Raw genomic sequence first — 16,583 nt, 5'->3', positions numbered from 1 at the left:
TCGAAGGTTAGGAAATATGACATACTCTTGGGTAACTCTAGAATCACATTAAAGTCAGTCATTCATTCTTTTTCTGTTGAAAATTTGATATTTAAGAGCAATAGAATATTTGATATGAGTGGTATTTCAAAGAGCTTTTGGAATCTTGAACTTGGTATTATTGTATTCTAAGGGACGTGTGATCAAGTTCTCCAGCAATCTTTGTTACAAAACTCAAAAGTACTTATTCTTGTCTAAAGTCGACGTCGATCGGCATTGAAACCCTGCGGGGAAACCCTATTTTGTTCCTCGCCAGATGTAAGCCGCTTCCAATGTGTGCCCGAACTGTCATAATTGAAATGGTAGAAATTTTTCGGACATTAGCAATATAAGAATACGCGCTAAAACATGACTAGCCAATTGACCTTCAGGCATCAGCAATGTAGAATTACACCGTAGAACATTAGTAGCCAAATGAGACCTTCAGGAACTTCCTCAATGAGCTGACCCAAAAACTCTCTTGCTGGAGCTACACTGCGTAGAAGGTTGGTTAGTAGAGTCGTAATGGGATCTGATATATTATTTCACAGAATTGCTAGTTCAAGTGATTGGCTGCCCACCTAGAATCCTTGCCAAAGGATTGATATCCCAATATTAAATTTCACATTACCGCCCTAACCGGGACTTCTCAGATTCATGTAGGTTTGATGCAGGGAAAAGTGCCAGACATGAAAAGAATTTCATAGGCTGACTGCGAAGGTGAGATAAGGTCGATGAACTTCTAGATATTTGAAGGAATATAATTCTCATGCGCATGCTTATGTTGTTTGTTTTGTTAGCTTTTTTTTGGGGGGAAGAAAATTGGGCAAAGCCCAATCAAATCATTAAAGTTTTCTTAGTTCTTTAGGTAAGACAATATAGATACGTCGAATATAGTCCGGATTTCATGGTGATTATGACCGATAGCTGTGAGATCTTTAGCACTATTGTTTCGAAGCTGAGTTGACGGCGGCATAACCCAGTCTAATGCAGACTAGTGCAGTAAGGAATTTGACTATGGTCATTAGATGGGTTTAGCAGAGATTGTTGGCAGTATGGGCTAGTACTAATTTTTTTTGATTCTGAGACATTCAAATCATGGTCTGTACTAAAATGGCTTTTTAGACTAAGCATATTTATAGATAGATTAATGAGGCTATAAATTTGGTTCTCTGGCCAACCATTCTAGAGCTAATTTTAGGATTGAAAAGCGTGAGTTTTCTAATAAAAATGTACTATATTTTAATTATATATTTATATATACATGTATATGTATATATGTAACCGTATCAGTATTGTATCCATCGTCTGATTGAGTAAAAAAAAAAAACAAAATTTCCGTCAACCTCATTGCAGCTTTGACCAATAACACCGGTCCGGTCTGAACAAGACAACTGGCTCCAGCTCTGAAGGTACCAGTCTGACGCATTGCGCACGTTCATCGTACAGCCATTCCGGCATTGCATTTAATAACCATTGGTTTTCTTTCCTTTTTGCGCGAGGAGGAAGGAGACAAGGCGCGGCAGCAACAAAACACTGCACCATTATTACCATCAGTCGGCAATTGCACTTGCCTCATGCCACAGGCTACTTACAGCACCAAAATAGTGCGCATCCACCCCCCACTCCAAATTACAGAAATACCACCATTCCAACGACGGACTCGACCGGCAATCTATCTCGAATGGAATATAAAATATATAGGAGCACTAAATTCGCTATGCGGTTCTTGGACCAGGCAAAAGACCCCCAGTCCACCACCCGTGTTCCTCCACCAAACAAGATAGAATTAAACTCCGAGTGAAACCCGCGTGTCCGTTTCCACCAGTCCCGTCTCTTTCGTGGTCCAGCCCAAACAAGTAATGCTCTTACGGTCTCTCTCTCTCTCTCGTAGTGGTGGTGGGGTCCGTGGGGGTAGCGGCCGGGTAGCCGGCACGCACGCTCTCCTACCAAACCCTTCATTGATTTGTTGGCGTCCCTCCCAAGTCCCAATACAGCTGACAACCACCTCCCTCTAACCGTCTCCTCACACGCCCTTCTAAAGCTTTCTCCCCCTTTTATAAATCCCAACTCCCCCTTCTCCAATCCTTACCTCCTCCTCTACAATCCCTCACTCTCTCTTGCTCTCTCCCTCAAGCTCGATCTAGAAGTTCGGGAAAAGAAGGAAAAGGAAGTGGAAAACTCTTTCTAGGATGGCGCCAGTTTCCTTCCACCATAGCTCGAAGACCGTCTGCGTGATGGATGCGTCGGGCCGGCTCGGCGTGTCGCTAGTCCACAAGCTCCTACAAAGAGGATACATCGTCCATGCAGCTACTTATAATCATGGTTCTAATTCTCTCTCTCATATTTCTTCTTCTTTCACCTTTTTTTTTTTTTATTTTTTTGAGCAATCTTAATTTCTTCTTTCGCTTTTTTGAACTTAGTTCTTAATATGGTGAATTGATCGACGGTAGGTGGCGAATTGCATGGCTTGAAGGGGTTGTTGTCGTGCGATAACGAGCGGCTTAAGGTGTTCCGAACGGACCCCTTCGACTACCAAAGCCTCGTCGACGCCATGAAAGGATGCGCCGGCCTTTTCTACGCGTTTGAGCCTCCCCAAGATCAAAACTATGATGTGAGTGCTTCATTAGCTCCTTCGATCTATCTTCGTTCCACGCTAGTTAACTGCTGCTGCTGCTGCTGCTGCTGCTGCTGCTTCATTAAATTTTTTAGGAGCGATATAAAGTCCACGCACCAAGGGAGTTGTCAGTTGAGCCTCTAGGTGGCACAGCTGTTTTAATTTAATTTTTGAGGAAGACATCTTCACTGTTTCACATGGCCACCATCACCATGGGAGGAAGGGAGGTATTAATTAATATCTGGTTACCCTTTTCCATGCCCAAATGTCTCATGCTGATTTGTTCTAGTTTTTGTCCGCACGGTGAACCGGCTGACCCTGTTCGAGTGAACCAATTGGATGGCTTTAAAAAGAGTGCAGAAACTTGGGTAGGATCGCTCGGATGGTGATCAAATGAAATACGGGCATGTTTTCAATGAGTTGTACGCACCTTGACCTTGCTCTTTCGGTCAAGCCGCCCACCTCTGCGCACGACAACCGTGTAGCTTTTACGAGCCTTATGCTATGCGATACAGAGGTCTGGGCTCTATAATTTCTCGATAATGGTAAATATGGTTGCTTTGTAGTTAGCGCGAGAGCAATCAATGTTTCACTGGGAAACGGATGTGGGAATATTGGTTAAGGAAGGAGAATTCATGAAGGCTGAAGGGACCACCTGATCGCTTACAAGTATTTGCCATTGTTTTTACTATGGTTTCTTCATCTTGTTTTCCCAGGGTACCGCTGCCCATGTCAGCCAATCACTATTTAGTAGTGCCAATTAAATGACCAAGTTGGCCTGTACGAAGGTGGTTTCATTTAGGAGGCTCTAGGTTTGAACATGATAGCCCATCAAGATCGATATTTTACTTAGCTAAGATTTGTTTTGTAAGAAAAAAAAATAAAAGAATTACCATCTATATATAATTGGCTTAAACTATAAAATGCAGGAATTCATGGTGGAGGTGGAAGTGAGATCTGCACATAATGTGTTGGAAGCATGCGCTCGAACGGAGACCATGGAAAGGGTGGTTTTCACATCATCAGTGGCTGCAGTTGTGTGGAAAGAAAATCACAAATTAGGCATGGATTTTGATGAGAGGGATTGGAGTGAGCCCAATTTCTGTCGAAAATTCAAGGTATTGTATTCATCAACCAATCTTCTACTGGAGTAATTATTTCCTACACTGCATGCTTCCGATCACAATCGCTCGTTTTTATGGATCCCATTCATCGAGTAGAAACGAGCCGTTGTTGTAGTTGGTGGAACAAACATAGTAGTGCATCATGAAAGTCATGAATGATTTTAATAAAGACTTGGACCTATTAGGTGGTTTGGATGCACAGGGTAAGGTTTAAATAGCAGCCTTGAGTAGTTCAAGTGATATATGTAGGTGAACCACAAATAGGTGCTCCAAAGTACGCAGTCGTAAAATTGATCATGGGCCGAATTTTATGAGCCCGGCCCAAATTTGAGGCTCGAGGGCCGGCCCATGATCGGCTCTACTTGGCGGCTGTTGGTTTGCCTGAAATGATCGGCGTTTGACTTTTGACGGCAGCTGTGGCACGCGCTGGCGAAGACGCAAGCGGAGAAGACGGCGTGGGCGCTGGCGATGGACCGAGGCGTGGAGATGGCGTCGGTGAACGCCGGGTTGGTGGTGGGGCCGGACACTTCGCTGGCCAGCCCTTACCTCAAGGGCGCACCGGAGATGTACGAGGACGGCGTCCTCGTCACCGTCGACCTCAACTTCCTCGCCGACGCCCACCTCGCCGTCTTCGAGACCCCCTCCGCCTACGGTCGTTACCTCTGCTTCAACCGCGCCGTCTGCCGCCCCGAAGACGCCGTCAAGCTCGCCCAGATGCTCTCCCACGCCTCCCCTTGCCCTCACCCAAGGTTTTATTTTTGGTTTTGTTTTGTTTTTTTCCCTCCCTCGCCATCTTCGTTAAATTGTAAAAGTTTTGGGTATTTTACTAACGGTTATTATTTGCTTATAGTGATGAGTTGAGGGTGATCCAGCAGCGGATCCAGAACAAGAAGCTGAACAAGGTGATGGTGGAATTCGCCGCTGGGACACACCTGGAGGGTTAGCAAAAAATGGGCATTTTGAAGATGAGCGATATTAGTTTATTATTATTATTGATGATTAAAGAAAAGAAGATATCGAAGAGAGAGAAGAGGGTACGATGTTGTAAGAGATTGGATTTGATTCCATAAGCTGAGCGTCGTAAAGGGCCAACAAGATTGCGGCCTGTATTTACTGGCTTGTGAAAAAGCAGCAAAGCTTGCGACAACTGGTTTCTCTCTTGGTGTTGGTGTCTCCATCCTAATTTTTATAGCATAATTCTATTTTTTGGTACAAAATGAATTAAAGAGAACCAAATGAATTAGAGGTGCATTTGGTTGGCCACTGAAATCAAAATCAAAATAAATTAAAATAAAGTAAGAAATAATTATATTCTTTTAATTAAAATTAGAATTAGAATTAACATATAATTTGAATACTAAACGGCAATCTGAATCTGATTTTTAGAGATTGAGATACTCATCTTCTTTTAAAATAGGAATGAGATTAGAGCTGAGACAGGCTAAGACGAAAATTAATAGGGACTGATTGTAGATTTTTTCAAAAAAATGGTAGAACTAATGAGGGTTATTCATTTTTTATTTTTTATTTTTTTTGTATTTTGTCTTTGTCCGTTTGACATTTAGGACTACCATGTGAAAATCAAATATTATCGAAATTTGATTAAAACAATTTGCAGCTCGCATTATTATTTTGTATGCAATGCATGGGTGAGATCAAAATAATATCCTAGCAATTTCTATTTTTCCATCTCAATCTTCTCCATCTCTCCATAAGCCGCTAATTGACAAGAAAACGTAGACGATCGGCGATCCAACCAATTCCAAAAACTTTGTGCTTGTGAGGTACCCATAAGCGAAGAAAGCGGTTTTTCCTCAATGGATAGGCTCAGTTCAGCTCACGAAGAAGACGAAGACCTCGCTGTCTTATCCCGGGCCTTACGGCACAAATGCCCTGTCTTGTTCAAGAAAGAGTTTCGAGGCCTACGATACACTGAATCTAGTTCCGTTCCTTATAGTCGAGTGGCTTCCATCTCCTCTCCTTATAGTCGAGTGGCTTCCATCTCCTCTCCTTTTAGTCGAGATCTTTTAGAAGATGATGGCATTTTGGCGCACCGAAGCCCTACGAAGAATCGTGCGGTGATCTCGTAAAGCCAAACCCATCAACTCCCAGCAGCGGTTTCCTTCACTTGGTCACAAGTATGGTCTCGATGAATTTTGCGCTGTGCATAATTTATGCATTATTTTTGCAAGTGGCTCGAACAGCCAAGATAAAAAAAAATTGGCTAAGGAAACGTTTTATCTTAAAGATGATCATTGTCAAGGCGATATTTTTTTAAGGAGCACAAAAGACCTATCATCGCCTTTGCATGTTCGTAGCTACGGAAGGATATACACAAATACGACCCACGACGATGTGAAGTGCATCCGATCTCCATAGATAACCACAGTGAGAATTGGCACCAGCAGCACGTAGAGTCTCGTTTCTTTTTCCAAAATGACCACATCACATACGTTCACAGGATCCCCAGTGACGATTGTGATTGTCATGGAGGGGCCTGAACTGCTTCAAACTTTATCATAAAACAGCATCCTGAAGAATTAAGGGGACGAGAAAAAGATATTAATTCAAAATATGCACCATGCAAGAGAGAGAATTATACACAATTTGGTCCTTTCTTACATGAACAGTTCGCCTGATCCAATGATCAGATGGAAATCAGGCTAGATATGTGTTCAGATGGTATGACTGCTTGACATTCTAAAGCATGGGAAATGAAGCATGACACATTTTTCGGGGATTTACATATACAGAAACAAGAGAAGCCAAGAGATTTTGAGTAAGTTCATGGGGGTTGTTCAAACTTGCAATGCTTCAACTCCTAACATTTCAACGGTGCTAGGCACTGAGCGTCAATGAGACAGCACTTGAAAGCTTGAACTTCCGAGGTTTTTTGGAGTTCAGTGGCTGAAACAAAAACTCGGTATTTGGCTTCACAGCAACCTCCTTCCATTCTGAAGCCGGAGGAGCCCCTTCACTTCGATAATCACGGGGTGAATACAAGAGCTGGAGCCTTGATCTACCTGCCGTATTATGATATAAATTAAAGATGGTAGAAACAACAATAATACTAGCATCCAGTTCCCCTCTAACCTACCATTAAAATTTGATAACCATTGTCCATATTAAATTCGTGATTTGATTGGCATATTACATCTATAATATGAGCTTCATCTAATGAAATGTTCCAATAACTCTCAGAAGGTTATTGTCTTTAATGGTGCCTCAACTTGTGTCAAGGGAAATGGCTAAGGCTGTGGATGGATCGTCACTACTTAATACAGTTATTTATTATATATGTAAACTTCTCTTTGAATGTTATGAAGTGATTGGGGGTGCCAACCGGCTCAGTTGGTAAAGTTACTGGGTATACCAGTGACCTGGGTTTAATCCCTACCCTCAACCTATTTCAGCTGGGCTTCCTCCTACTCATTCTCAACAAAATATTAAAAAAAGAAAAAAAAAAGGAGAGAGAAAGAGAGAGTAATGAAGTGATTTTCTCAAAATGAAAATCGCTACAAAAATCATAACACTAAATAACCTGATTCATCCAATCTAGAAGCAATCGATTGTAATTTATGACTGCTGGTGACATCATAACTATGACCAATGTAAGAGAATTTTTCCATAAACATTCCCTTTAATTTTAATATAGTTGTTATGTTACATGTTCTCCTAGAAAGTTTGATGTGATGCCACATCAAAATCTTTTCAGCTGTTTGCTGCTACTCAACATAAGCATGAAAGTCGACCTGGTTAGACCATAATAATAATTTCATCTATCCAGTATTCTGCTGGTGAAGTAACCATTATTTGAACCTCTGAAAACTGACGTGTTAAAGGCAAGGCTTGAAGTATCAGATATCATCATAATTCTTGTCAATGGTTGCATGGTATGCATGTCTCATAAATAATGCCAAAGCTAGACATGCGCTGAAAGAAAAGGTAAACAAGATTGCAGAAAGTTGCACAACTTGATTAGAATTCCATTACTTAGCATTCAGCTTGTGAAGGTATCATTCCTTGAACCTCTGAAAACTCTAAGGTGTTAAAAACAAGGCTTAAAATATAAGATATTACTGTAATTCAGGTCAAAGGCTGCATGGTACATGTACCTTTAAAACATCATGCCAAGGTTTGATATGCAATGAAATAAAAGAAAAACAAATTGCAGAAAGACGCACAACAAACAGATAAAGGTGTCCAGGATTCCCAAACATGTTTCATAACCACTGTAATTAAAGTACTACCTTAAAACATGTTAAAGACATAGGCCCATGAGAAGAGTCTCGTTTCTGTTCTGGATAAACCGAAGCTCCCTGAGTTACATAGGCCCAAGCAAGTCAGACATTACACGTCAACCAACTTCTAAGGCCAGACTAGCAACAACTGAAGGGGCTGGAGGTTGCTTTCTTGAGATTTCAAATGCCCAAGTTATGTATTAGATGCAAAATTGTCATTGTATATCAGACCAAAAGCTAGATAAAGCCATATTATCTTAATTCTTTGTACACCTCAAAAATTAAATCATGCTTATCCAATTGCACTTGGAAATTGAAGAAACAATGCCATGAGAGGCACAAGGGGCCCAGGTTTTCTAGGTCTTCCAGGAGAAATTCAAAGAACAGTCTGTTATGAAGGGTCATTGAATGATTTTGATAAAATCAGATTTGTTAATAGTGATAAGCTGCAGGATGCAATAAATTTTCCTACATTTCCACCATCATTTCATCATGGCTTTCAATAAATGACATATTCATGTGGTTTGCCATACCATGTAGATGGAGTCAAATCCAACATACTATGGATACGGATGGATCTTAAGGTCGAGTTTCAAAGCCTCAAGACTAGTATATGCTCACAATAAGTTTTCCTACATTTCCACCATCATTTCATCATGGCTTTAAATAAATGACATATTCGTGCGGTTTGCCATCCCATGTAGATGGAGTCAAATCCCACATCCTATGGATATGGATGGCACTTAAGGTAAAGTTCCAAAGCCTCAAGACCAGTAATATGCGCAATGGATATGCATAGCCTAATACCACTATGGCTATTGCCATGCATCCAGCACTCATATGGTAATGGTTGCCGTACTTAAGTAGATGGCAGCACTCCGTATTCATCAAAATGTTGTGGAGCACATGAAATATGAGACAGTAATAGAATTGGTGACAATAAGAACTTCGCACAGTACTGACAAGTGAACCACCTATGTCTTGTTAATAAGAAACATATTGATATGGCTGACAGAATTTAAAGCTTATTTGTGTTATCAAGCTGTAAGAATAGTTTCATACTGTTAGCACATGTCGAATATCAATTAGCAGAGATTGTGAAAATGATACACAGGATTTCTCTGGATTGGTTTAAAATTTAGTTTACTTGTTATGTATAACATGTTATACATTATATCAAGTAGTTAATGGCGGTCTAAGCTAAAAGGAAATTGAATAAAATAGTGTATCTTTTGACAAACATACATCTACGTTTCTGGGAGTGCACTGGAAGTGTCATAAGTACAACATGGAATGTGCACCGTGCTGGCATGGGAAGGATACGCGGTGCTTTAACATTTTTTTTTCATAATAGCTAGAAACGCGAACAGTTTCTATTGAAAATTACTAATATAAAACATTTTTTTGCAGTTTATTATGCCTTAAATTTTGAGACCAAAGAACCTAGATTATGCTTGTCTATTATGGTTGCATATGCCTCCTAACTGCCTGTTATTCTAGTTCTTATATAAATATAATGGCCAACAAGATGGTTGAGTAATTACCAAAACCTAACATAGTTGGCTTTTGGATGATGAATTGGCTAACTTTCGATCTCTTCAGATTGCTCAAAGCTTGCATGTCATCCTGGTTTCCTTTAAATTCAACGAACTCACCAAGAATGTTTCTATCGCCTCTAAGTTCTAAGCTGCACAGCATGTGGAATACAATCTGATTAGAATAGTTCTCTTCATACATGGCATTGGCAGATAGAAAAAACCAGATGTATAAAAGTCATGTTACATGCCAACAGAATGAGAAATGGAAGTAAGATGAGACATTTAAAATTTCCAGAGGCTTGAATAATGCACATGCAGTAGCACAAATAAAAAATGCATGGATTGTCTGCACAAACCAATATGTAAAGTAAACCTACAATAGTAAATGATAAATTAGGTAATGCATAATCAGACATCCATTTGGAAAGTACATTACAAAAATTTAAGCAAACTAAACATTTTGACGCACACCTAATGTGCTCACAGCAATAGGTTCTATACATTGTGCAGCTAAACACTTGAATTTAAGTTGTCATTTGCCTGAAAAAACATATGAATCTCTAATATCATGTTAGGCCCCACTGTCATGCTTCAATGACTGATAAATTTATTTGACTGGTCAGTAAACAATGACCTTTGGAACAAAAACAGTGAACAATGGTTGAGCAATCTCTGATCGCTAAATACATTGAACATTAGTGGGAATTTTGTTGTCTGATACAATTAAGGTACAAAATAAGATTGAATTAGATTAGGAATGAAGCAAGAGATCTTATATGTCTTGATGTTCGTAAGCAATTCCAAATATGTTTTGTAACTATAATTTCTCTTTGGTCTCAAAATTTGGTGAAAAAGAAAAGGTATGAAGCATACATTTAATAAAGCCTGAAATCTTATTGAGATGATATGAGATATTTGAGAATCATTGAGAAGATTAAGCTATAGACAAGTATGGGACTATCAAAACCTCTGAGTTAAGAAATTATAGTAGAAGATTCTTAGGTTAAAAACCTGCCAATTTAGTGTAACTGACTTCTTTATCTAGATGAAAGAAGCACATGAAGACAGTCTTTCTGAGTACTTTGGTGTTGGCCATCTAAAGGGGAAAAAACCTATTACAATTGATCTTTAGTTGTAAAATTATTGTCCATATGTTAACCTATCTTAGTTTTGCCATGGACGGAAAAATTCCTACAAAAAGCTCATTGCATTTTTCAGTTAGGGGTTTGGAGCCTTAGACATAGTTGTGGCTGCGGTTTCAAGGTTTCCAAAACCTATCTCGATGAGTCCTTGCAATAAATATTTCTAGGGCTTCTATTATTGCAGTTCACCATCTTCTTGTGAGTGGGATAATGAATAAACAATTTACTTCATCGTACCAAACTCAACTTCAATTGCCTGCAGTTTTAGTACAATGTGGAGTAATTTCTTTGCTTATTTAAGTCTTTCTTCTTTTTCTCAAGAAAGGAAGAACCCAGCCCTTACTCAGATTCAAGTCCAAAATATTTTCTTAAGAAGAAGGGTACTAATAGCTCACCCAGCAAGTGACAAAAATGCATGGGTAAGAAGTAATCCTAGGTAAATCCATAGTTGTTTCCATGTGAAGCATGTCTACGATTAATAATCATGGATCTTTTGTTCATTCATTTAATTAGCTTTCTTGGATTCTTCCATATATCAGTGTGGGTTATTATATAGTTAGTGAAATAGTTGCTGTTTCCCCTCCCTAAAGACCTGATCTTTGGCAATGATCAAATTGGCAGACCAAGATCTTTTCTGTCTCATTGTTTAAATTGATATGTTTCAATCTGCACACTCCCAGAAATTTCTACCATTTGTAAACTAACATGTATACTGCAGGCACACTTTTTTATGCAACTTTATGCACTCACCTAATAGCATGTAATTGGAAGCAGTCTCCAAAATGAAGTGGTATCCAAACTCGGAACACTGCTTCCGATCACATGCTGTCCTGCAACCACATAAAGGAACTGCGTATGGGCAGGATATGTTTCATTACAAATACATGCAGTCAGACGAATTGAAGAATTAATAGCATATCGATGTACTGACATAAATTCTAAAGCTGAAATATGAAACATAACAATTAAAGCAAATAATTAGGTAGAACTGCAACACTACAAAAGACATGCAGAACGACCATCACCCTACTCAGCAAAATGATCTCCAAGCTCTTTTGGCAACATCAAATAGAAAATTGGAATAGACATGTCCTAGAAATGTACCGGTCCCACATAGGCGATGTACGGAGAATAAAATTAAGCTGCTGATATGACCCATCCTGCATTTCACTCTTGCTTCTGTGAAATGCATCTTTAATCCAACTAGTTACTCCACCTTTTGATTCTGGCTTGAGCTCTTTCCATTTATCAAAAGAAATGACCTCTGGTTCAAAAGCAATAGAATAGGCAGGCCTAAAAGAATGACACAACTTGAAGCATGAGCCTGAGTAAACTACATGAGTAATATATAACACAAAATATTAATTATATTTGACTTGCTAAAAGAGAAAATGTAGGGAAGTAAATTTATTTAAATATTTGACTCCTAATTCTCTCAGTTTTAAGTCATAAAATCATACTAAAATGAGAACGCATAACCTTAAGCAGCTTGTCACAAAGCACATATGCATTTCAAGAGTTCAACCGCAACCAATTAGCCAAAAACTACAACTACATACATCAAATCATATCGTAAGCAATCAGTATCACACCAGCCCAGGCATGGCTTTTAAAGCATTTTACTGACATCTCATGGTTCCCCTGAAAGACACAAAACTGGTCAAACTCTGCAATATAAAACGATAATCAAAGTTGCCAGATAGGAAGATGCAAGACAAAAACTGAAAACTAGATCTGCGGAAAAAAAGGTGCCTGTACGATCAAGGTGTAGAGAAAGGGGCATCCTTGCAGATATATATGCAATAAAGCACATCTGTAATATTTGTGAAAGTTGTGGGAGAAAAGAAGATGCCTAAGTGCAGTTGTTAATGGTTATTTTGACCTGATATATGAACCTCTTGGCCAATGACTATAATATGTGTGTATGTGTTGGTGCACATATTGGCAAGCTCATCAGAGTAAGAAAGTATGTGCTGTAGAGTATATGCATATAATCTTAGGTTGTCACACTAGATTTTGAATATTTGGACATAGCATGATCTAAGAAACAATAATTTATTATATATGTACAATCTTAGGTGGTTACACTAGATTTTGAATATTTGGACATAACATGATCTAGAAAACAATAATTTATTTTCCTGAAATATATCATGTTAAAAAAGGTTCCAGTTCTGCTCAAAATAACAGAATCATTTATACAAGAAGATACTTGTGGTAGAAAATATGCATATGAGAACAGAACATGATGCCATCAAAACATTAGTGTTGATTCATGTTCTTAAACACCTGCAATTTGGATTTGGGAGTACAACTTTGCCAATTATGTGCCCTTTGGGCAAATGTACCCCTCGTTGCTCCAAGTATGATTGAAGAATTGCAACTTGTCTGCCAACTTCAAGCACCTGAATACAGACTTATTTTAGAGTACATCTACTACAGTCAGCAAGAGCGAAGAAGAAAAGCTAATCAAAGAATAGTAATTTGCAATCAAATTTCCAACACCTGAACAAAGTTACAAACATGTAAATCAACCACGATCATGTGGAGCAGGCAAGATTCATATGATCTCATATCATGTGAAACTTAAATATCGTGTGAAACTTAAATAGCATGCACACCAAAGGAAAAGCAACGGACAAAAGAAAATATGTTCCAAACTTTTTTTATTCCTCTTAATTCTTAGTGTTAAGACAAGCTAGGAAATGGCATATATTGTTTTTGAAGGTTTGAGTTTTTATCAATTCTAGATTAAAACGATTATATTGTGTTCATTCCATTGATTAAAAGGCCAGACAATATCCTAAAACCATTTCAAAAATGTCATTTGTGTATCTGGTGATTTTTTTTTATTTAGTTTGTTACTTGGTAGGCTTTCTTTTTTCAAAAGGAGTGAAAAGAAATAAATGGAAATATTTGGTGTAATGTTGATTGCAAAAAGGGTTTTCAATTAAGTGTGGTTGCAATAATGCTTGACCTAAATGGAGTTTGGAAGCAATTGAAATTTAGTCGAAATGAGATTTCATATTAGGTGTACCATCCTTGTTAGGGGACATTAGCTAATAATAGACACAATGGTAAAGCTGAAGATGTTGTTTAATGTGGATGGTTGATTATATGTTGATACCAGTCACAGTGAGAATTTCAAAGTCTGAAATAGGCCCTTGAAATTATGATAAGAGAAGATGGTAGAAAAAGCATGTGGGATGATACTGCCATGTACAACAAATATCTGAGAAGGCATCAGCAAGGACAAAGCACAGATTTTTGTGAAAGGGTAGAAAAAAGTTGATGCAAAAGGATTTGTGAAAAGTTTGTGCGGATAGAGAATGCAGCACTTCAATGAATGAATTGCAAAGAAGAAATCAGCTAGTAGATCATGATATCTGGGATAAGGAAGGTCATGTACTATAAAGTTAAGCTCACTATCTTTTTTAACTCACAGCACTTGGATTTTGGAATTATGAAATTAATCAAAACGTAACTATTCATCTACTGCCCTGTCCTTCATCCACTTTAAGGTCTAGGGAACCGGAAACTGATGTTCTACCAATATCCATGCAATATAGCTTACAAGTGCAAAAGCAGGGTCAGCAAGTAAAAGCCTCTTTAACTATCACCAGAGCTCGTTGGCCAATTAAATTTCTTTCCAGCTTTATATATTGCGATCACATGCAGCTAGCAACTTTATAACTACCATCAACATAGAATTCCGAAATGCTTCCATTAGAGTTGTAAAATTATATAAATCAAGTTTACTTCTTTGATGAAGCAACTGAATGGGCAAAGTGTTCAGAGTAATGTTAAATATGATCTAGCAGCTCTCAATTCCAGAATACATATAGATTGAAATCTTAACCCTTAGAACATGACACAGGGTCTGTTCGTGCAGATTTCAGATGCTGTTTGGTGCATAACTTTTAAAAAACCAAACGAGCTCATCTACAAGAACCAAAGACACGAGATGAGGCAAAAATTAAAGAAACGAGAACGCATACAGGATCCGGATAGGTTTCCGCCTTATGTTTCTTGTCACCGATGCAAACCCAGCTCCCATCCTTCTCAGCCTCCACAAACCCAGAAAAGTTCCTCACTGCCACCACCATCACTTCCCTGCAACCATAAGTTTAGCCTCTTTCCTCCCTCCACCAAAGAAATCAGAAGTTATAAGTAGCAACAAAGAGCAGGAGCCAACATTTTGGTGACAAGAACTACGTCAATATGCTGCCGGAAGCCGGTGTCGGGATCGGGAATTCGAAGCCCCACGAATGCCTTCCCACCATAGAGCCTCTCCAACCTGGAAGAAATCAAAGATCAAATGAGCTATTCGACTTCGTAGATTTAGGTTTTCGAAGGAGGCGAGAGAGGGATGAGGGATTCGGGGACCTGGCGGCGACGGCGAAGCTCGCGTCGGAGTCGGAGCTTGCGACGTCCGGGACGGCGTCGTGGCCGTAGAAGAGTCGCCAGAGAATCATGATGACGGCCAGGCCGCAGATGATCTCCACCCACATGGCGATCGCCGGTTCTTCTCCGACTAGATTTTTGGATTCCGGTTTGATCGTTTTGTCGATGCCGGGAGTCGAAAGCCGGAAGCGAGTCGGGAAAGATCGATGGAAAATGGTTAAACAAGCGAAACTGGGTCTGACCAACCGAGAAGGAGGATTCGATGCCGACCGTCGAGACGCGCTTCAGACTTCAATTGCAAGAAAGCATACGATGCGCTCGTTCTTCGTCCTTAACCAAGAAGCAAAATAAATTTCTAACAAATTTAATGTATTTCTTGTTTTAATTCGTATAAATATATTTATTTATTTATTTGGTGCAGTGGCGGCTTACACACTACGGGTATGAATGCAGCAAACAAAATCAGAAAACAGGCCCACTGCCCACCCAAACAAAACTACTGAAGTGGTGAGCGCATAGAAAGCCACCTAGTCGGCTGTCCATTAGCCTCTTTGAATACGTGTGAAGCCTGATGGGAATTACACTTTTCCATCAACCTGCAAATTTATTTGAATACCTACCGATGGTGTAAATATGAGTAGAAGGAGAGTATGTTTATGATAGCATTTGGCAGCGCTTAACAAATGCCCAGCCCAGGGACCATGGGCGAGAATTCCAAGTATTAAGTTGGGCTGGATTTTGTAATGAGTTGAGCAAAGGTTTGGGTTGCATGCTGGATTCCGACCATTTAACTCACTGAATACTGATTGAAGGGATAAAGCAGCAGCAAATATTGTGCCGTTAGTTTGTGTTGATAGATTCAGCTGAAGAAAAGTTGCTATGTTCCTGCTGTGAGTCATTAATGTGGCTCTGAAGATGTTAATTCTTAGGGAAGCCTTTCAGCAAGATTTTCATAAAATGAAGATTTTTTTAACCGATATCTTCCATCAAGGTGATCGAGTCATAACAAAATGAATTTAAGATGCTTATGATACTTTAGTTTCACCTTTGAGACCACAATGGAGTCAAATTGGGTGGACAATCTTTTTTGCTGGCCCTTGTGAGTAATTTGTGCTGAGCCTGTGCTTCGGCTGCAAAGAGGTGTATTACAACTAGTGGTACATTTTAATTTCAGCCTACAATTTATATGTGATTGTGATGCAAAGCAGAATTTTTTTAAGATAGCTAAGTCCTACTGACATTTTTTTTTCTTTTCTCAATAAGATAGGCTTCCTATGCATCCTCACGAGTTGCTCTGGGCTTCATAATGTCTATGCATTGGATAGATCCTGAATACTTATATAGGACTAAGAAATCCAATTGATACTCTTCGGCTAGTCTTGTTGAATAAAAATAGATTTATTTAATCAATCAAAAATAAATATATCCACGACTATCAGAAAATAAAACAAATAAAAACTCACAAAGGGATATCCATCTCATCCATCCACAACATATAT

At 39.1% G+C, this 16,583-nt stretch overlaps 2 protein-coding genes across 3 annotated transcripts; one reads left to right on the top strand and one right to left on the bottom strand.

Moving 5' to 3' along the window:
- Positions 1-1,350: 1,350 nt before the first annotated feature.
- LOC103704711 (cinnamoyl-CoA reductase-like SNL6) lies at positions 1,351-4,918 on the top strand. Of its 2 annotated transcripts, none has more exons than XM_008788119.4 (5): positions 1,351-2,343; positions 2,472-2,632; positions 3,565-3,753; positions 4,174-4,508; positions 4,610-4,918. In XM_008788119.4, exons 1-5 carry the CDS (start codon positions 2,211-2,213, stop codon positions 4,701-4,703), a joined length of 912 nt encoding a protein of 303 aa, XP_008786341.2. In that variant the 5' UTR covers positions 1,351-2,210; the 3' UTR covers positions 4,704-4,918. The 2 variants fall into 2 exon arrangements, with proteins under 2 accessions (XP_008786341.2, XP_026659504.1); XM_026803703.2 differs by having other exon boundaries at positions 1,353-2,343; positions 2,442-2,632; positions 4,610-4,887.
- A 1,387-nt stretch (positions 4,919-6,305) lies between these two features.
- Positions 6,306-15,420, bottom strand: LOC103704710. The gene is made up of 7 exons (XM_008788115.4): positions 15,067-15,420; positions 14,876-14,977; positions 14,679-14,793; positions 12,970-13,085; positions 11,785-11,973; positions 9,545-9,687; positions 6,306-6,782 (listed from the first exon to the last, which is right to left on the bottom strand). The coding sequence occupies exons 1-7, from the start codon at positions 15,189-15,191 to the stop codon at positions 6,598-6,600; spliced, it is 975 nt and encodes a 324-aa protein (XP_008786337.2). The 5' UTR covers positions 15,192-15,420; the 3' UTR covers positions 6,306-6,597.
- Positions 15,421-16,583: the final 1,163 nt, after the last annotated feature.

The sequence above is a fragment of the Phoenix dactylifera genome, chromosome 5 (assembly GCF_009389715.1).
Source record: "Phoenix dactylifera cultivar Barhee BC4 chromosome 5, palm_55x_up_171113_PBpolish2nd_filt_p, whole genome shotgun sequence".
In the NCBI taxonomy this organism is placed as follows: Eukaryota; Viridiplantae; Streptophyta; class Magnoliopsida; order Arecales; family Arecaceae; genus Phoenix; species Phoenix dactylifera.
Note: the sequence above shows the minus strand (reverse complement) of the source record. Positions and strands in the feature narration are given on the sequence as shown.

Coding starts and splice junctions, on each gene's coding strand:
- LOC103704710 (XM_008788115.4), bottom strand. CDS start 15,191: ATGTGGGTGGAGATCATCTGCGGCCTGGCCGTCATCATGATTCTCTGG. Junction 14,794..14,875: donor GTAGTTCTTGTCACCAAAAT/GTTGGCTCCTGC, acceptor TTATGGTTGCAG/GGAAGTGATGGTGGTGGCAG. Junction 9,688..11,784: donor ACATCGCCTATGTGGGACCG/GTACATTTCTAG, acceptor CATGCTGTGCAG/CTTAGAACTTAGAGGCGATA.
- LOC103704711 (XM_008788119.4), top strand. CDS start 2,211: ATGGCGCCAGTTTCCTTCCACCATAGCTCGAAGACCGTCTGCGTGATG. Junction 2,633..3,564: donor CCCAAGATCAAAACTATGAT/GTGAGTGCTTCA, acceptor TATAAAATGCAG/GAATTCATGGTGGAGGTGGA. Junction 3,754..4,173: donor ATTTCTGTCGAAAATTCAAG/GTATTGTATTCA, acceptor TTTTGACGGCAG/CTGTGGCACGCGCTGGCGAA.